Genomic DNA, 22,604 nt, shown 5'->3' with positions numbered 1-22,604 from the left:
CATGACCTCAACCCCATTGCACACTTTTGGGATGAACTGGAACGGAGATTACGAGCCAGGCCTTTTCGTCCAACATCACAGAATGGGCACAAATTCCCACAGAAACACTCCAAAATCTTGTAGAAAGTCTTCCAAGAAGAGTGGAAGCTGTTATCACTGCAAAAGAGGATCCAACTCCACATTAAAGTATATGTATTTGAATACAATGTCATTACAGTCCCTGTTGGTGTAACGGTCAAGTGTCTGAATACTTTCATATAGTGTATATATGACTTAAATATGAAGAAGTTCAGCAGTTAATGGAGCTGACCATATAATAATGACACTGAAAGGCTTATGACAGTTCCTTAGACAAGTTACTATGTCTGCCAGTGTCCTGGATACACACAGTTTCCCAACTGAGCTTACAGTCTATCATTTATTTACTATTTTAGTAACGTAGGAAATCACTTAGGGCTGCTTAGATATAATAAACATTTTCCAGTGTGTGGATTTTATGCATATTATAAACAGTCGAAAGCTGTGATGTTTGCTGGGAAAAAAGCATATTAAATAATGCACTAATGAAACTATTTTCTTATTTTAACATTCCAATATATTGGGAATTAGTGCATCAGGACCATCCATCATGTCACACAAACATCTGACAGGTCAATATAAATGCTCACATAATTTATAATATTTTATATTAACAATGATTTATAGGAGTATTAATTGAGCCAGACAGGTGCTATAATTTAATAATGACACACTGAGCTTAATGCGGGGTCATTTATGTTTATCTCTGATATTTGGTCCTATATTATTCATGTAATAAAATGACTGTGGGATGATGTAACCTTCATGTCTGCTCTAAGATTATGCAACTGTTCTTCACATTGATAAATGTTATTATTTCATTGCATTTATGGCACATCTTACAAAATACGTGATGGTCACCATTATAAACAGTGGCCTAGGTAAAAGCACCTGGGCCCCTTTGGAAAATATGGGCCCTACTCATACCACCTGGCCCCTACTAATTATACCAACCAGGAAAAACAACAATATCACACTATTTTATCCACAGACATTTGGCCTGTGCTACTCCTGTCTATTGTCTCATGCCTCCTGCCCCCTTCCTTGAATTATTTGCCTCTGTCTGTTTGGCCCCTGGGGCCCTTGGTCTAATAGGTAGCGTCAGCTCTTACTCCTACTGTTTATAATTCAGTTTATTGGACACACACTTTGTAAATCAGTTTGTCCTCGTACCTTTTTTTTTTTTCCCCGAAATCATTTACTTTCACATAATCTATTCTTGCTGGAGAAATCAATTGGCAGGATGCTATAAACACTTCATTTGTGGCAGCCAAATGTAAGGATTCCCAGGGGGTAGTCAGCGCCATATGATTAAATGTGTGAATTCAGAAAGGGATTAAAATTTACATGTTTCAATTATTAATTCCCTTCCTGATCCAAATGAACAGGGCAATAACAGGTTTTCATTCTCCGTTTCCTTGTTGCCTGGAATTATGCATAACATATCCAGAGTAATTGTGTGCTTTAGTTTATTCACATCAATTATGTGGTGTAAGTTCCATATATTGCATTGCACGACATACTCAGGTCTCGGTATTTTGTAAATGGTAGTTATGTAAATGCTGCACATTCACAAAAACAATTGTAACTATCGTGTAGACACTGTATGGAAAAGCCAGCAACACACATACAGATTAATGTCAATTAATGTCAGTATCCATTCATATACATTATCTCTGTGTGTACAACTAACTGTCCGGTATGATGCTACAGTTGTATGCAGACCAATGACTTGGTCGTTCATTGCCTCTCAACAATCGGATCAAGGCATGTGTTTATTAATCATTCAATAAAACAACTGTATAACTGTACATTTACCAAGACCAATAAATCCCAAACTATATGCACCTCATGCCCACACTCTCCTCATATCCATTTGAGCATATTCACTCATTAGTGCATCCACTGTATTGCATGTCTTACATGCCAGGGGGATGTCAAACAGACCAGTATAAATCTTGTAGGACAGGACTAAAAGTAAAAAGATCCATCCTTGTCCATTGGTTATTGGTAAAAAAATTCATAGCAGTTTCATCAATACAAAACTAGGGTTCACAGGTTGTCCAAATATATATATTTTAAATTAAATCTATTAAAAATGCAGCAAAACATCTAGCTGTGTGAAAGCTGACTCCCAACAGAGTCCATGAGCCAACCTGTACTACATAGGAGTCCTGCAAAGGTTTACCTTGTATACCCCTGGATGCTAATCTGCTCCATAAGGGAGAGAAGGGTGGAAAGAGATTTTACAGTAGATATGGTATTAAGCAAACAGGCTGTGAAGTCTGATAATGTATTGATGGAATACGAAGGACAGAGTTATGCATAGTACCACTGGTCAATGGCTAGGAGTCAGTTTCTTTGTTTTGGAAATGTACCCTGGCCAGAAACATGGTGTGTGTGATGACTGTTGCCTTTGGAAATATTATTTCATCTGTAAACAACCAGTTGATTCAAAATTGTATTGCTCCATGTATGGTGGAATCTGTGAAAGATCCAACCGATGTAAGATCGGAAGGACTTTGTGTGGCCAGCTTAGTACATATCGTTTTATAAAGGTCTTTTGCTGTCATACTTCCCAGGTTTGTGCTGAGCAGAGACTTCATTACTGTTTATCTGTGTTGAAGCACAATGTTGCATCTGTGGCTATGATATTTTTCAGAAAACTGTCATTATAGTGCACCATATACAGGGCACCATAGACTTGTCCAGTGCAGTTCTAGAAAGTACACAATGTTTGCACAGTAAATATCTAGGTCAACCCTATGCATTACATAAGATTAAAACTGCCATGTGCCATGTTTAAATGTCCTTGCAACTTTCAAAATGCACATCTATAAAAACGGCAGGGGAGTCACATGAAGTGCTTGCCAACATTTTAGAATCCGGTGCAGAGTGCGGGTCCGTGGCTGTGCAAAACGTGCAATTGCTGCTGCCTCTCGCAGTGCAATGCCGCTATTTGTGGCATCAAATGTGTTTTACGCTGAAATGCATCATCAAGCCCCACTCACTTTACAAGGGACGTGGACGGTATGCTGGAGGCTGCACTGCTCACCCAGGTAAACTCTTGGGGTCTCCCTGACATTTTAGAAGAGTAGGCTACAATGGCCGGGACCTATAGCAAAGGTTTTCAACAGCTATACAGTAGTTCCGCCCCTGTAAAGGGAGCTGTATCATAAAAAAACAAAAACAAATAAAGATTGCAATGCATGATTGCATTTTAATACATCAAGAGAATTTCAGTTTATACGATGTACTGTATATCACTTATTGTGTTTCTCCTCCCCTTTACAAGAATCCCTGCTCACTTCCTCTTTCAGACTGATAGTGACCTTATTAGCATACTGACACTCCATAGATCCACCTATTGACTCAGTGCTGCTTAATCACAAAGCAGACAGCACGCACTGCACTACAATACATCCCACTACTGCCACCAATCACCTGCAAGATCTCTCCATCCTCAGCTTACTACACAAGAGTACCAGGCTTATGTAGGAGCAAGTAGGCTTGTCATGGGTGGAGGGATTCCCTTGAAGTTAGGGAGAGGGGAAGTCCGTGTGACCAGAGCATGGCTGAAACTTTAGACTCTGATCTGTCCCAAGAGGCTTTCTACGCAGTGTCAGTATGTTAATGAGGTCACTGACAGGCAGATCATGAAAGAAGAAGTAAGCACACCTTCCTCAGAAGGGACAGAGAAACACTGTGATATACATTGTATACACACATGATTAAAATGCAATCAAGTGACCAAACATTGCAAGAGTTGTCATTTTAGTATTATAAAACTCCTTTAACGAAGCAAAACCTACTACAGTAGATAAATAACCACACATGTGATACCTTCTTGCTGTAAACCTAAATAAGACGACTGCAATTTACATGTCACTTCACAATAAAGTTACTGAACCCATCTGGCGAGTAAAACCAAATAAGACATAGAGAAGTGTTTTGCTCACCTTTGTGTAAACTTGAGATAAGGCGTGTAGTCTATGACAGCCGGGAAGCTCCCATCCAGGCCCTCTCCTTTCAGGCAAAAACTATAGGGAAAAGGCAGCCACAGTTAGTACTGTATTAATATATAGATCACAGATAAAACACCCCCTTTACCAACTATGGGGGGGAATTCAATTGGCCACGTTACAGGTAAAAGTAATGCGGCCTGCGCATTATTACCGATATTACGGTAATAATGCGCTTTATTACAGTTATTAAGGTAGTTTCAACGCCGTCTTTTTGCTCGCAGCTCTCTGAAATCCGGGTTAAAACTACCGTAATTACGGTAATAGTTTTAACGCCATGCAAATTCAGGGGGAATTGAATTCCTCCCTATAAGTCTTACTGGAATTTATAGCCCCTCATTCAGGGGTTATAAATATCCATGTAGGGGAGTAGAGAAGGGAGCTAAGGATCTGAGAGGTGGTGAGGGAATGTGGAACTAAACCATTTTTAAAACTAAATAAATCTGACAATGACATCTGAAGGTCAGTCTAGTAGTGTTATATGTTTTCCACAGTTTTCTGGGGGTGGGGGGGGGAGATTGTGGCACAGTATCCAGGGCCTCTGACCTGAGAGTACATGTCATTAAAATATATCTGTAAATGTGAGGGGACATTTTCTTCCTATACACAGCAGACTTCCTCCCTTTAAAAGAACACTGCAATCAGTCTCTCTTAAAAATCATTCATCAAGCTCTGAAATAACCAGTATCATTTTTACAATTCATTTATCCTGTAGTGTACTTACTTTTCATAGACTCTGCAGGAAACACTAAAAAACTAATCTTTAGAAAAAAGCAGTGAAAAGTGGGGACGTAAAAAAAAGGAGTAAAAATGGTGGTGAAAATTGGTTCTAAGAAATTGTAAAAATGTAAGAATAAGGGCTGAGATCCTGAGGAACGCTGGCTGTACAACATTTAACGGAGGACCTGAAAGATATCTATCTTAGCTGTACTTTTATTGACAGAACAAGTATTTCCTTTTATAGGACATCGCTGTTGATATAATATATATTATACGATATACATATACACACACAACACACATACTGTTTATATGACGTACAATATAAACACTGTATGCCGGATTCAAAGACATTTTTTCAAAGCCTTTGGTTCTATAACAACTCCTCTAATCATGACGCACGAGCCATCATTTGATCAAGATTATGATGCACGATAGCTTGTGGCAATGATGTCCATTTCAGCACGGCATTATTGTATAGGGGGGGTAATTTTAAAGCAATTCCATATCCAGCTTTTAATTACATGCCACTGCCTATTTCAGATGTTAAATAGGACACTGCATTTTATTTTCAGGGCCAGAGCTACCATTAGGCAAACAAAGGTGGTTGTCTAGAGAGATAACATTTCCAGAAAGCCTAAAACACTGAATGAGTGCCATATTCTAATGGTCTAAAAGGTTTAGTGCAATGAATATACAAGAAAGATTTGTCCAATGTCTGTCTCCTTTTACACACAAAAGGCCCGATTCATGTCTGAACGCAACTGGGACGTAAAAAAAGAGCACGGAACTCGAGCACAGTTCCATCCGTATTTAAATCCAAGTGTATTTCAAGATACATTTCAATCTGGGTGGAAGTACACGCTGCCTAAACATTACTTGCTCTACATAGATCAATAGAACATTCTGCAGTATACGCACATGCGGAAATAAAATAATAGATCACATCAGAATTCTTAACAGTATAATCATTTATATAAGTATATACATAAATACAGATTATTTAAATGTGTACTGTGCACACAATGCGTTTTTTAAAGTCCATCTTAGTTGCATACAGTTGTTCTGTGAGAGCTAGTGGCACACATACTTTTAATTACTTTTTAATTAAAATGAATTACTTTGATGTCCGATAATCACCCTACGGAAGTCAGTCATATGACTGCTATTGGTTTTTGGTCATCTAACTGCACCAACAGGCCTCCGTAATGCCAGGAGAGATTGAGTGCTCAGTACAATTGCTGAAAAGGCCTTATGTTGTACAATTTGTTCACCCAAGCATGTCCCTCAATCCTGTCAGCTGGAAGGACTTGGACAAATAGCTAGCTAAATTCTGTAAAAAATTGAAATAAAGCTATAAAAATTACTATTTGGCTTATTAAATTTAGTAAATAAACTCCTTTGGGACAATTCAATTAGTCGCCATTTTCCCTAGTCGCCTCACATGCTGTGTTCATAGCCACATTACAGGCATTTACGGTAATGAAAACTTAACTCAATTTTGCTCGCAAACCTCTATGAGCTGTGAGCATAAAAGTAAGCAAAGATTATTACCAAAACATTACACTAAACACTGATGCTACTATGGCGCTTCACTTCTAATTTAATTTCTGGTGTGTTTCCTGTTTCAAAATGTACTGTAGTCTGTTGATGAAATTTTGTTTTTGTTTTTTGTGGTGTTCTCTCAAGAGGATTTAGTGTTAATGTGAATTGTCATCTCCTGATAAATATAAAATTACAATTTCCAGTCCATTCATTCTAGAGGGACCCCATACAGCAAGAGATGTAAACATCAGGGGCTAGATTTACTAAACTGTGGGTTTGAAAAAGTGGAGATGTTGCCTATTGCAACCAATCAGATTCTAGCTTTCATTTATTTAGTACATTCTACAAAATGACAACTAGAATATTATTGGTTGCTATAGGCAACATATCCACTTTTACAAACCCGCAGTTTAGTAAATATACCCTCAAGAGATCCGAGTGGTTTAAATACCTGAAATCAATTGCATTGAGACCTAGCAGCATACCGGCGAGCATATTTGCTTCTTCACCCAAAACTATAGCTCCATCATCGTAAAACCTCCTGTGGGGCAGAAATAGATTTTAGTTCAGTAAACAAAACGACAATAAAGCACCAGTTCTGCAATACATTATGAGGACATAACCACAAGGGCAAACGCCAACTGCACAACCTATTGGATTTTTTTAAAGCAATATCTTTGTGGGAATGTGCATTGTGATTAATGCCTTCTCTTAACAGCATGCACAGAGGGAACTCATTTCCATAGAACGGCTCTTCAAGCAAAAACTAAATTTGAATGTAATGTAGTAGAAATGACAGTGCTAGCCAGTTAGCAATATTGCAGAGGCTGCCTACTTCTGCGGTTGGATTCTATGCAGACTGGAATTCATAAAAACCATATGTCAATATTATAATGTGTAATAGGGATTTTTTTTTTCTTTTGATATTTAGTAGATTTGTCTTTCATACTATTTAGTGATTAGGAAATAAACCTGTAATTAAACAATAAAATTGCAATTTTAAAACTTTCTACAAATTGAGTTTTAGTAGATATATACTGTGTATACTGTAGAGACTGCAGTTATCTTATTTGAATATAAATGTTAATTAAAACATAGAAGTATTTGTGTCACAAACCAGCATATCACCTGTGTGATGTGCTTGACAAAAGGATCATCACAGCAAATCCACCCGGATTGTCTAGCAATCCCCTTTTTAGAACACATGCTCACTATTAGTTCCTAAATTTTCCAGCACCAAAGTTTGTTTCAAGAGCGGAACTCTAGCAGGAAGAATTTGTTTATTCATTAATCTATTGCAAACTACAATGAAAACTTAAAATCAAACAGAGTTATCATTAAGTAAATAATTTCCTGTATTTCAGATATGTAGCATTATACATTACCAAGCTTACCTAGAACACAAATTCTTTAAGAATGTATAAACAGAACATTATTAAAAGGAATTTATTCTGGCTGAATAGTCGCAATACTTATTGTATAAAATAAATAAATAATACATAAATTATCACACAATAGCATACAGTAATTTTAAACTTTTTTAAAAAAATAAAAGGGAAAAAATACAGAAAGAAAAACTTGCTCAATTTCTTATCTGTGCGGGAGAACACAAAATATGGATAACACCCCCAATTAGATTGGTCACAAAGTTTAAAAAATAAATAAAACTATGCTCTACTCATGTTGGCTTTAAAAGATCGGCTTCCAGCTCCCTCAGCCACTCCCCCTCTGAGGTCACTCAGAGAGGCAGTGTAGATACTAATAGGGACAACTTCACACCTGGGCGTGAAACATAATTACTCAAGAATAGTCAGAAATTCTTATGCAGGGAATAAGTTTCCTCTTCAAACCACATAAAATTAATAAAACATGTAATCAACAGAGTACAAATTTACTTACAAGTAGACATGAAACATCATTATAAAATATTGACTATTTGGGACAGTATTCTCTTTCTATTGTTACACAGCCAGATAGACATTTGTGTTTGACATTTAAGGTATAGTTCATTCTCCGGAGTATGAATATGCACAGGGACTAATAAAAGCAATGTCTTTGATGTGGACATTTCTTATTTCAGTTATAGATCTGATGCTCAGTACAATAGATATATCCCCCTACTACGAAACAGGACGTAATCAACAGTAGGGTGGCCTGGCTAAGGCAAATGGTCAGTTGATATGTCAGTAAAGTTAAATTAACCCCTTAAATGCCCACAGTGAGGTATCAATAATTAATGTTTTATATATTTTAACCGATTGTTTCAGACAGACAACGTGTTATTCTATAAAAAGGAGAGGAACATTTCTGTGTATTTTGTAAATTGTAAGATTAATGGTAAATGTGATATTGATTGTACTGCCTAAGTACAGTGAAATCTCATCCACATACTCCAATAATAGGAAGCAACTGACATTAGCCTGAGTAGATACTGTATAGTAAAATTCTATAAAAAACATACATTGTCATTTTTTTTCAGGAAAATGTCCTTTTAAAATACATCTGCTCTCTACAGGCTTCAATTTTGTGGGCTGAAATCATACTTATGAGAAGGCAGCCTATGAATTCTCAAGGAACTAGTGACATCATGGATGCACATCATGAACTGATTACACTGTGTTCAGAGAGCATGTATGTTTTAGAGGCTTTACTTTTTTTTATTATATACCGATTATGACGATTATGTATTATTGTTATTTTCCTTTAATAATCCGGCATGACAATGTATATCATATGTAACCTCGCAATGTAACCTCAACATGTGCTTTTCTAGATGGCATGAGTCTGAACCTATGCATGTGTCAATAATCTTTTGAAACTAGCCAGGATCGGGATAGATAAGGATCTCTGAGGAGTTTGAAGGAACGTTGTAAACCATCTAGCCACTCCAGCAGAGCAGAGGTGAGAGATTCTCTGAGGTGCCCAAACATATATCTTAGTGATAGATAGTTTATTCCGAAAGCTCTGTCATTTTGGGAATCAATCTGACTTAAATGAAAATGTAATTCCTAAGGTGGGGGTGAAGAGCCTGTAAAAAGGGTTTAAAGTCTTCTGCTTTAGACATTACATTGTGCATTTTCATAAGGGGGTCTATCAAGACTGAAATGTCCCATATTTCTCAAATGTGTTCCCTCACACACACACCAGTCTTAACTAGTAAGTAGAGACTCTGGTTTTATTTCCTATTTCTGAAACTTATTTGTGCAACTTATTGTACGTCTTGTAATTCTTTTGTAACAAAGCCTTGGAAACATTTTTCAGATTAAAATACATTTAATCTAGAGTATTCTCCATGATTCTTTGTGAACTTACAAAGCCCAGGGAGGCTCATGCTACATGTGTATGTGATTTAAGGGAGAAACTTTAATAAGTGGTTTTGGTGAACGTCAGGACACCATAGTAAATCCTTCATGGTGGCAGAAAATGTGTATTCATCGCTAAGTGACTAATGTGACGCCAGTCATGGCCAACTGTTCAGATTGCTGTATCTGGGACAGGCTGGGAGCTTGTAACACTGATAGTCTGTTTTATGGTATAGTGCATTTATATGCCCATATAAAGCAATATAAATAAACATTCAAATGTGACACATGAAATAAGACAGTCTCAATATATCATTACTCTTGTGAGTTACTTAATTAATGAGACTCCAAAGAATAGTATTAGCAGAAAAAAAGAACATTTTAAATGAATGGGGTGTTAAAAAAAATTAGCTGCCTACTACTTGCCCACTTCTATCACAGGTCACAAACCCACAAGTCTTCTTCCAGACGAACATGATAAAAAGAATTGGGGGTGGGCATTCAACAAAAGCATTTAGAATAGCATAGAATAGAATATACTGCACCTCCATATTGTTCTGGGTTGTAGATGACGGTGTATAATATTCTTTTTTTATATATTGTGTTTGCAAGTTTCCATGGTGGCGACAGGTCTGGCATTCTGCTGAATGGCATAGAATTAAAATAATCCCAGCTGGCAGCAGCACGTTATGACAGACAAGAATATTATCTGTCTATAAAAACGCAATAAAAAAAAGAGATGCCTATTCCAAGCTTTTCTACTGCAGGCGGAAACAAATATTGTAACACGTTTGATCAATTGTTAAAATTATTTCAGAAAAAGCAATTTAAAAAGATGTTAAAAAACATTGTGCAACTATTAAGATAGCTGGATAGATAATTGGACACTGCACGTATGTAGTCTGAAAGAGAAACTATTACAAACGTGATGTATAATAAACCCCTGCAGCCTCAATGCTCTTCACTTTGTTGTAGTTTGTATTATCACTAAGGGTTTTAGGTCTCTACAGACAAGGTGATCAGTTTTGTTGTCATGTAATATTTACATTAAGGTTCCTGCAATTGCAGAACAAAAAAAGCAGCAGCAAATATAAAACCTTTGTAACAATAAAGCAGTTTCTATAATTGTATGAATGCCACAGAGCACCTTAGCCCTATGGTCCACACTTCCATGTGGATACAATGAAGCTTTCGGAAACGATCTGGCCAAAATCCCATAAAGTACTTTATTTCTGCACACTGGCAACATAAGTGTTTCCCACTGACATAGTGAATACATTATTTTCTTACCAAGTTATATTAGGATACTAAAATGAGAATTCTCTATAGCACATCACACACATTGCTGTCCGGTTAGAGCAGAGAGGCTGGTTTGCTCTCTCCCCCTTGCATTGTGTCTTTGCGGAGGACAGGTCATACAGCAGTGGGGTTCTAATGACTGGAGCAGGGAGACTGATGTACGTTCTGTCTAATCTCTCCTACCAGCATAGTCAGTGAACAGGACAGGTCACAGACCAGAAAGGTCCTGACACTACCCCCATTGTCAGTAGACAGTCCACGCCACACTGCCCTGTACTGTGTCAGGAGATGAGACAGGTAAAACGCCAGCGGAGTTCTTACAGCACTTAGTTGACACATTAATGCTCAGCAGTTCGAGCAGAAAGACTTATATTCTGAACAGTTCTCTCTCTTCACCATTCACGGTGTCAATAGACAGGGCAGGTCACACACATCAGCAGGCCTTTCATACCCCTTAGCAGACACATTGATGTACTAGGTTAAGATCAGTAAAATTGGTTTATGCATTGTGTCAGCAGACAGGGCAGGTGTAGAATCTAAATCAAGCTTTAATATAAGAGGCAGGCTTCAGTAATTAATTTAATACTGATTAATCAAATAGAGGATCCTTTAACACATTTGCTGCATTATATATATTGCATATAGGTATGTAATATAGTCAAAACTGGTGTCATGGTATCAATGTTTTTTGTTGTTCATTTTTTTAATGTGCGGCATCAGGGCTAGTTTTATTGTGCAGCATCAGCGCTAGTCTTAATGTGAAGTTTCAAAGTTAGTTTGAGGAGCGGTATCACTGGTATTTTGAAAAACAGTTTGACTACACTGAAAACTGTATGTCGAAGGCTTATTGTGGCACTTTTTTGTATTTTGGCTTTGTTCCGAATTCAAACATTTGAAAATCCCCCTTAAAAATCCTGTGTTTGCCCCTGGTCTTAGAGCTCAACATATATTAGTATATTTACAGCTCAAAAAGATACGTCTTACTAGATAAAAAATGAAATTAAACCCCATTAAAAAAAAAAAAAAAGCAAAAAAGTTTTACAATAGTTTTCATTAAGCCGACATGAAAATGTTCCTTCGGGAATAACAGTAACAGTTCCAGCTAGCGTCATGAGCATGAGAAGTACTCCTACTGATTCCATTTCCACCATGTCTCTCTCAACAACTGCAGTAACGCAGATTACAAATAAACAATGTACCTTTAATTTAGTTAACACAAAATATATATTGACATTACTAGAATAAAATCTACACAACCTTGTCGTTTTATAGTCTCTCAGTGCCGCTGTAATATATTCAGACAGACGTTTTTCCATCAGTGCAACTCGAATCCAGGCCCTGCCCTGCAACAAAACAATAGACAAATAAATATAATGGACATAAAGTAAATTATTATTGGACAGAGAGAATAGAGACTACCTACATAGCACTTTGTGTAAGTCCTGCTCTTTGCAAATTAACCAGAGCAGTGGATCTATATATACATAACTGATGTAATCACTGAGAGCAAAGAAACGCGTTAGTCAATCAAACACGATCTAATCTGCTGAACAGAGCTGGACCTTCCTATACTTTAACCTTTGACATATTGCTTCAACTTAAGACCGATTTCTACACGAACTGGTTTATGTTTCATATCTCCGTCTTTCACCGTCTCTCCTCATCACAACAGCATCACACCACCGTTGGCACCACAGCAATACCAAATAATAATGGCTGCTTTATTACTGGCGGCTGTTAATGCTGCTACCTTACTATAGCCACACACACTTTCCCCACCTGTATTTCACTACCTTATATATCAAGTGTTCCCCAAACCTCTTGGATTGTCATTTGGACGCGGCCATCTTTACTATCGGTTTCATGTCATTGCATGCTATGGTTTATGTCATGATCCTACTCACTTTACATCTCTAGCAAAGCGTGATAAATATCACTAGGCAAGGGACAAATTCCCCTTTACCGGTTGACCCAGCCTTTTACCAACTTCATTATAATGATTTCAAGATAAACAAATACAACACATCTCTATTAATCCATTTAGTAAATTCTGTGAGGATCTTAATATCTGTCCTTTGGATGGTAACTACCTCTACTATAGCAACCAGGGTTAATGATATTATGCAAACAGAAGATCGGACTCTCCACTGGAATGTGTCAGGCACCAATCACTTCAACACGTTGCTGATGATTGAGCTCATATTTCTGGTCTTCTGAAGAGCGAGTTGAGGACATATAACAAATAACTCTGGTATAATTTCTGATCCCCTCTATACCTCTGTAGGTGATGAAATATTATGTTAGAAATCTACTATTTAATTTCCAGTGGATTCCTCTGTGCCTAGGCGAAGCTTAATCCCTATCCTTTTTATCATCACCCACTTACCTTCCATCTTTTACCCAATGTAGACCCTTTATCCTTGAACCCCATTTAACATTCTTGTTCCTAATTTTCTTTCATTCATGTCTGCACCTCTAGAAGGACCCCCTTTCTAATCTTACAGCAAACCTGTAATACCATGGAGCCAGGCAATACAATATATATTGTAAAGATGCGATTTATCATATCCTTATGGACCCATTTGGTTCTATATAACAAAGAATTAAAAAAATAATGCTTTATAACTGTGGAAAGTGTCCATGATATCAATAGTTGTTATATTGATACATACATCAAATAACCACCACAAATGCATTGGTCAACTAAATTGTTTTTAAAACAAACAGATTTAAAGATTCCTACCTTGGCTCTTGAGGAGCTGACATTTTCCATATTCTCAATACTACAGATACAACTGTGGGACACTTTGGAACATGCAACCCGTATGTAATCCCAAAAACTTCGAGGACTTTCATAGCCAAACCAGGTTAGCTGACCTGAATGAGAGACGGAGCCAATCAGAACCGTAATTAACACAATAAAAAAAAAAAACATCTAACCTCAAATAAAACAGCAATGTGTTAATCTGTAACCGAAACATTATAGAAACGGTGGTTTTTGGAGCCACCCTTTTATTTACCTGTTACCTACATACAGCAGAGACCGATATTGCATTTTATCAAGTCACTAGGAACTAAAGACAATTTATCCAGGGGCGATGTGATATACTAAATGAAAGTAGATTTAAGCAAGGTGGTAGATCAAGGCTAAAAATAAATAAATAATACAATTAGGAGCCAGTCAGTCAACTCTAGGAGCCAACAGTATCTTTTAAGGAGTCAGGAAGACATGTACACTTGAGTAATAAAAATGACTTACAAAAGCTACGGTGGTCCTGGAGATTTACACAAGCTTTTGTGTTTTTGGGATGTCATTACACATGTACAAATCTTTAGGGCAATTGAAAAAACAAAATTGGTAATGAATAGCAGAAAATTTCCACAATTAATACATATCAAATACTTTTTAAGTTAATGTAATTATATCCAATATATAATGTGCAATGAACCAAACGGTCTTTGGAAGAAAACAAAAAAATGTTGTTGAGCAAATTAAAATATAGATAACGCTTCCTGGTCCTTCTTCTGGCTTTTGGGATTGTTTACCGGATATTACTTATTTGTCTATATTACCCAGTATTGTTTATTACTGTGTTTGTCCCCAATTGTAAAGCGCTACGGAATTTGCTGGTGCTATATAAATAAATGTTGACAATGGATATGAATACACTGCACTGGGAAGAAGTTCGCAATAAAACAGGAGCTGGTACACCTTGAATGAAAAGTATAACACTAATTTATATATTACTATATATGTTTTGGGTTTTGTTTTGTTTTTTACAAGTGTTTAGCATAAAAAGAACAAATTTTACGCTTTAATTTTTTTAAATTTTTTTTTTTTTTTACCAGATTTCTACCAAATTTTTAAATTTGCAGGGGAAGAAAAACATAACCAACACATTCTCTAATTTTTACTAATAAATAAAAAGGTATATGCTCTCTATAAACCATTATATACTCCAATATATATCCATTTAAGTAAGTATTTACAGAAAACACCATGAACACATTAACAATAAACCCCTCTATAAAATAACGTAGTCAAGAAAAATGAAAATACAATAAAAAAACAAAAAAAATAAAATACAATAAAATGAGGACTATGATTAGGAATGCAACGGTACTGGGGGGCTTCTGCAGGAGGAAGGTTCCACATTCAATGCTTTATTATACACGGATATCACCACCACAATAATATCCCTCAAGATAAGATGGATGCATAAAATAATTTCTGCCTCCTTATATATATAATCATTGCTTTGAAAAACATGTTATGTTATTGGCCTTTCTGAAATGGTCAGCAAATTGCTATTGATTTTACTGCTGTTCTGGTCAAAGGTAGCGATTCTTCTATTACATCTGTAGGGAAAAATTTCCAGCAAAATACAGATTCAAGAATAATTTATTTAACAAGAATATATCGATGCACAGTCAGCTATTAAATACACTGATAGGAGAGGCAACCAACTTTGAAGGTAGTAATGATTTGCAGGATATCTATATTAGGCACAGAGCAGACTAGTGATTGAATGCATTGAGAGCAAGACAGATAACTTAACTAACAACAACAACTTTATAGCCACAAAGGTCAACAAACCAGGTGCTTGTTTGCCAGTTGAACAAAAAGTTAAGCTCTAAAATCTGTATTCTCGTTGGTGGAATGAAAAAGTCTAAAATTTCAGTTTGGCTGCATTTATTTTGAAGTTTGTTAGGGCTGAGAACTGCTGAACCTTTTCAAATACATCTGTTACCTTTATACCAATAATATGTGGATTTTACCTGATTGTAATGTTTTAATGGTAAGTTCAGTGGTCAGAGCAAAAGTGAGGAGTAAAATGGGATATCCAATTGAGGGATAAAGGAACAGATAGCTAGATAGAACTTGCAAAAAGAACAAATAAATCATTATGTTCTTGATAAATTAGTGCACCTCCATTTATAAAACAACCCAAACAAAAAGTTAAGTCATCATTGCCTGAAACAAATTTATAATTGAGAATCAGCAGCAGCTATTTATATAGCGCCAATAATTCCGCAGCGCTGTACAGAGAACCCACTCACATCAGTCCCTGCCCCGTTGGATTTTACAGTCTAACTTCCCTAACATACACACAGACAGAGAGAAAGACCAAGGTCAATTTAACAGCAGCAAATTAACCTACTAATATGTTTTTGGAGAGAGGGAGGAAACTGAAGTATCAGGAGGAAAACCCACGCAACCACGGGGAGAACATACAAACTTCACAGAGATAAGGTTATGGTCAGAAATCCAACTCATGACCCCAGTGCTGTGAGGCAGAAGTGCTAAACACTTAGCCACCGTGCTGCCTGAATGAAACCACAGTGATAAAGTTAATTTGCAGTTAATATTTGCGCTATTGGGGTGAAAGATTACTCTTTTACATTTGAGCAAACTCTAAATTTCTACAGCTGATGCAGGACTACAAGTCTCAGCACAGAGGCCTAAACCATAGATATTACAAAGAGGCCATTGAAAATTTGGATATTCCCAGGAAAAAAAATCTAATTTGTTATTTGTCATGTATACATTTTAACATTGTTCCATTTTTACAGAACAACGCTCAATGTATTATTTTTATTAATAAAGGATCGATCAAAAAGACAACTTCAAGGGCACCTACCACCTACAGACAGCCATTTGGTCATGACAATGTAGCCTATTTATTAACGTTCATATAGCACCTACATATTACACAACGCATTACAGAGAGAATGTAATCATTCACATGAATCCCTGCCTCAGTCAAGCTTACAATCCATATTCCCTACCACACAAACACCATAGGGTTCATTTCATTACAAGTCAATAAACCTCACAGTATGTTTTTTGGAGTTTGGGAGCAAACTAGTAGGAATCAAACCCATGGGCCCAGCACTGTGATGCAAAAATGTTACGTACTGTGCCTCCTTGCAAGCTTACAAGCTACAGAATTCTGTAGCTACAATATACAGACAGATGCCTTGGATTACTGAAAACTAAACTTTAAAAAAGGTGTAAAAAAAAAAAAAAAAAAAGTTATAAAATGTTAAAAAATGGGAGTATTCAGAAAGCATCTATCTGCTTGTCTAACATGGTTCAGATTTTTGCAAAGAGGAGAATAACTTTTCTGCAGGTAATCTGTGCAAAATGCTCAGACTCAAATCATAAAATTATGCTTCACAAAATTGAACATTTCAGGTGTTGCCTTTCTTTTTTGAAGAATATATTAGAAAGAAAGAAAAAAGACCTCCGGCTTCCGCGGAACAACAGTTGTAATTGTATTCAGCAGACGAACGGCTTATCTATTAGAGAAACTCGAATTAGTGGAAGGTTTTATTTTCACAGCTCAAAAGTTCTTTTGACAGAAAATACATATTTCTGCATATGTTTAAACCACTGAAGTTGTCTATGTGAACACATCTTTACAGATTCTGACAGGCCCGAGACCGCGCTTAAATAAGCAACAGGAAAATACATGACTCTTTTAGAAGTGGGTATTCCCTGCTACATACTGTCCAGTTTTTGGCAAGACACTCCCAATATTGGGCAAGGAAAAAGGACATGACATACAGATTTAAGGGTGTCGCAATGTGCACCTATAGGATTGTTTGTGCAAATCAGACATAGCCTGTGTGGTACAGAACATTTCCTAAATTGGATTTTTTCCATTGGGCAAATTGGGAGCTACAGACCGGCACATATCCTGGCTACTCCAAAGGAGCTTTATGCCAAACTAGCCTTTATAAACAGGGTTTTTTTAGATTTTTTTTAAAGGTTAGCAACAGGCGGCCCTCCTAACCTTGAATAATCTGTTCTTACTGGTTCTCTTAGAGACTGATGTCAGAGTGATCCCAGCTCTCTCATGGAGGCTGTATAATCGGTTAGTCTATGGCTGCTGAACATACATCCCAAATGTCTCCCTACAGATAGGACCATCCCAATTTCAGGTGACTGTCCCGATTGCTGGGGACTATGACCTGCTCATTGTATTGAGCGAGTCCTGCACATCCCTGCAACTGGTGAAAGCAGCTTTTCACTTCTTTGATTATTTTTTTTATGGGACGGATTTGGGGCAGGCTAGCACTTCTCACACACACTGGCCACACTCTTGGATCTGGAGCATTCACCATGTCAAGCTTTTCAGCAAAATTTTGGTTAGACTTTAAGTGATCCTTTCCTCGCTGGTGCACCAGTATCAGTTGGGTTAAATCCTGGTACGACAAGCATATATAGCATCAGAAGGTCAAGTGAATTGATTCAGGGAGCTAATTCCAGAGCTCTGCTCACCATGGTGATGGCTCTAGATGCTGAGAAGGCATTTAATCATGGATCCTGGTGGGTTATTCCACCTCAGCTCACCCAAAGAAAAATACCACCCATCTCAGATTTTTTACAATTTTTTTTTTTTAATGAGAGAGGATGTCCAAAAAACTATTTCTGCCAAATATCTCGACTGTTTGACTCATTTCAGTGACACAGCCCTTAAGCTATTTCTGGCTCCTTTTTGTGAGACAAGAAAGGACTACAGCATGTTTTCTGAAGTTCTTCCTAATTTACCAGTAGTACCTTTTCATGATGGTAGCAGACTCAGGTTCCAGAATCATTGGTTGCATTTGCAACTTCAGTTCTCAGAATTAAAAGTTCTTTTCTTAATTTGTAATGTGGTCCCAGCTATTTAATACAGTGATTTTAGTAGATAGAAATATGGCAGTCACCATTTAAAAGACTACCAAATGTGCGCGGAGGAGCAGCTGCCATGATTGACTATCTTTCTTGTCTGTCACCCTCTCTCTGGAAAGTTTTAGTTTTGAAAGGGCATCCCCTTCCCATCAGTTTCTGAATATGAGGGTACTCTCATTGCCTCAGTTTTGTTCAATTTTAACCTAGCATGGTCTCTTGTGTAAATTATACATGCTGTACAACATTAATTCAAAGCCAACTTCATTATTTTTTTTTAGAGCCACATCAGATTGAGAAAGAATAAATATTTTATTTTATAATTAACAAATGTGTTGTGGGAGGGGGATTATTTATTCAGTTAAATTATTTTTATTTTAAAATCAGGTATGTGGTTTGGTCTATCACCCATTGGTATAATAAGTAGGTATCTTGGGGACTTCAGGGTTTCAAATCTTATAGGTGATCCTGTTCTCCACAAGCCAGGGGGTTAGAAAGTACACCGGAGATTTTTCATTCAGGGGTGTTGGCCTCCAGAAGGTGTTGCATGCACGCTTACGGTCTATCTCCACAAGCATTGGCTGGAGCCATTTGTCAGACTGTTGTTGCAGGTTTCTGGAGGTACTTCAGAGCATTCTCTCCAACGACTTGAAGAGAAACACTGTCCCATCTGTCACAATGCTGGTGACTTCAGAAATTAAGCACAGTGAAAGAATAAGTGCTGAAAATATTAACAGTGGCAGTATTTGTCTTTTACAGCGTACACCACCCTAAGGGGGAATTCAATTGAGAGTAACGCGGCGCCCATGCACTATTACAGTTACTATGGTAATAGATGCGTATTATTACCGTCAGTACAGTAATTTCAAAGCTGATTTTTGCTTGAAGCTCTGTTGAACCATAAACAGAGCTACAGTCAGCCCCACAAAGATTGCAGGAGCTTCAGGACAAGTCCTATATACACTACCTCCATTCTGGGTCACAAGAAGCGGTGCGAGATCATACAATAAAAAACAAAAAATAAAATAGGATAATACAACAACGAAAAAAATAAAATAAAAAATACATTTCAAAAGTTATGGAAACTAGCTCTAAACTATAATGAGCACCTAAGGCACTAAGTAATTAATGGATAAAAAGTCAATAGAGAACTTGGTGATGGATAAATATATGGTGCAAAATGGCAAACTAACTGGAACAATGGTCAATAAATTCTGCAGCAAATTCTCAGCCTCTCAGGGCAGTGGTGAGTCAGACTGAAAATTCATTTATGAATATATTGCTATATGGAACTTACTACACGTTAAATTAATTGTGCTCGAGGGCCATAGATTGCATGAGTCAGTTCGCGTAGAGGACAGATCGAGATAGCCTTGTTTTCCATGGATGAATGAAATCACTTTAAAAAGGCTAATAAGACTTCTGTAGAGACAAATTAATAAAGTCAGCGTCGCTTGCCATAAAACGGCAATGTCATCAAATATGCCCAACTATTGAAGATTGGACTTGAAAGGCAATTGGTCGGTGAGGGTTATTTCCCTGAATGTTTCAGAGTTGTGTGTAATCAAAAGGCTGTAACATATAAAAAAACCTGAAAGACATTTATAACCAATCAAAAGAAATACATTCTAAATGTCTGTCAAGGTCAGATAGGATGAACAAAGCTGGGAAATACTGAGGAATCAGCAGTATGTTAACCACTTAATGACCGGAGGGCTTTTGCCCCCTCTATTACAAGATGTTTGTTAAGGAGATGTATCAAGATCCCCAGGAAAACTATTCAAGTAATAGAATATTGTTTATATTGGAAAAAAAATTGTCTTTTTTGGTAGCATGTTGTAATAAATATAGTACCAGTCAAAAGTTTTGACACACCTGACTGAATGTATGTTTCTCATGATCATAAAGACATTTTGATCTAAAGGCTTAGGCATCAGTTCAAGCATGTAAGCATATGAATAAGTCGCTTTACAAAATTAAAATTTAAAAAAAAAAAAAAAAAAAAAAAATAATTCTTCAAATTCATCCCCAACAAGTAGTTTTCACGTAAAACTTCAGTGAAAGAAAGGTGAGAATGTTGAACCACAATCATTAAATCATAATTTTAAAAAGCACACATAGAAAATGTGTGCCTTTGAAAGTTAACTTGTAGAATTACTTTGCTCATTAATGCCTAATGCCAATCAGTTGTGTTATGACAAGTTAGAGTGGGACTTAAAAGGCCCTATTTGGAAGATCATTTCATCTTTTCTGATTGTAGTAGTGCATAATATGGCAAAAACAGCTCAACAAAGATAAAGGTGGGAAATAACGGATGCCTCTCACGTGATGTTACCAGTGATCAGCATCCTACTGCCACTCCCGTTTGAGGCTGGAGTTAGTTTAAATTAACATGACAGGGCTAATGCATTGGATGTCATGGTGTTCAATATGAGGATTATTTTATTATTAATAAGGTACTTGAGGCAACAGTCGGGGGGGGGGGGGGTCACAAAACTGTTGCCATTGTAGCCCACCAAATACATAAACTGCAGTTCACTGTTCATTGAAGTCTAAACCACTATTATATGTGGTAGACAGTTGCCAAGCCACATGCCGTTTTTTGTTTTTTTCCCCTGTGTATTGACATTTTAAATCCAGTAGTTTGTCAACATTTTGACCGTCGACTTTATAACTGTGTCAACCTTATGACTGTAGACATTTTGGTATAGACATTTTTACTGTTGACATTTTCAACTACATCCCCTGTAAAATGCTGTGCAGAAAGAACTACTTCCTCTCAGGCAGTAAAACTTGTACAACATATAGACGGAACAGAGTATGGTTACTCAAACTACAAGCCTCTGCAGCCAACCGAACCAATGACTAATGGCAGTCCATTCCTTCCATGTACACTGAAATAAGATTTATTCTTACCAATGGTTCCTCTCGGTATCCGCAGTACACAGGTAGTGATGTGTGTAGTGCTGCCAAGCATTTCACAGAATGTAATCAATTTCATAACCATTTTACTGCAAATGCTCCAACACTCTCTTAAAAAGTGACCCGAATGATTGATAGAATTACACACAATGTACTCATATAAAATTGCGTTCTGCTCCGATAACTAAGAGTTGGGCTGATGCAATTTAAACTATTCTGAACTGAGGACAGCACGATTTGAAGCAATAGGTTCTCTGGACAATAGTTATACACACGAAAGACCACTTAGATGAAAACAAGGACAGGATTAAAAAAAGGCTCTAGCATATAAAAACTAAATTGGACATAGGAATGAATTTGGGAATTCTTATATTGGCAGACTGTACTCATCCCCAACTTGGTAGAACACGGCTTTCCCAAATACTGCACAAAAGTTTAATCCAAATCCTGCCCACATTCATGTTAATCCCAACCCTAAACCCAATTTGGCTACCTGAAATCCCTTCTACCTATCCATATATTTATACAAGCTCCATCCCCTAGAATGAGGACAATGAGCACTGAACCAAACGTTCATTACAATAATGATCTGCTTTAAGTTATTCCATTTTAGTACAAGCTTTAGATAAAAATGGTTATGGTGGCTACATATTTACGGAAATGGAAAATCCACTACCATGTTAAAACCGCCACAACTGCAATAATAGTGATGTTCTTCTACAAAAAAAAATATTGCAAAAATTATGTCATAATTTCTAATTCAATAGTACATTAAATATTACATATATCATGCTAGTAAGCATACATTCAGATATTTATTTATTCTGCCATATCACTCTCCTTCCCTGGCAGGTTAAATCTACTTTCAATGAAATTATATGCAGAGATATGAGTGACAGACTCATTGAGCACTCTATCATCATCATCATTTATTCATATAGCGCCTGCAAATTCCATAGCGGTTTACAATTGGGGACAAAAATAGTAATAGACAATACTGGGTTAATACAGACAAAGAGTTGAGAGTTTGCAATGGAA

The 22,604-nt window shown here is 36.9% G+C and overlaps 1 protein-coding gene across 2 annotated transcripts in view; it reads right to left on the bottom strand.

The window, feature by feature from the left end:
- The window catches only part of RUNDC3B (RUN domain containing 3B), a 149,654-nt gene that overhangs the window by 54,677 nt on the left and 72,373 nt on the right, over window positions 1-22,604 (bottom strand). For both annotated transcript variants that reach the window (XM_075211889.1, XM_075211890.1), the window contains exons 3-6: window positions 13,710-13,843; window positions 12,224-12,309; window positions 6,817-6,906; window positions 4,038-4,118 (exon numbers count right to left, since the gene is read on the bottom strand). In XM_075211889.1, coding sequence (XP_075067990.1) covers window positions 4,038-4,118; window positions 6,817-6,906; window positions 12,224-12,309; window positions 13,710-13,843 — 391 coding nt within the window. The remainder of the gene's footprint in view (window positions 1-4,037; window positions 4,119-6,816; window positions 6,907-12,223; window positions 12,310-13,709; window positions 13,844-22,604) is intronic.

Source organism: Mixophyes fleayi, chromosome 5 (assembly GCF_038048845.1).
Source record: "Mixophyes fleayi isolate aMixFle1 chromosome 5, aMixFle1.hap1, whole genome shotgun sequence".
Classification (NCBI taxonomy): Eukaryota; Metazoa; Chordata; class Amphibia; order Anura; family Limnodynastidae; genus Mixophyes; species Mixophyes fleayi.
Note: the sequence above shows the minus strand (reverse complement) of the source record. Positions and strands in the feature narration are given on the sequence as shown.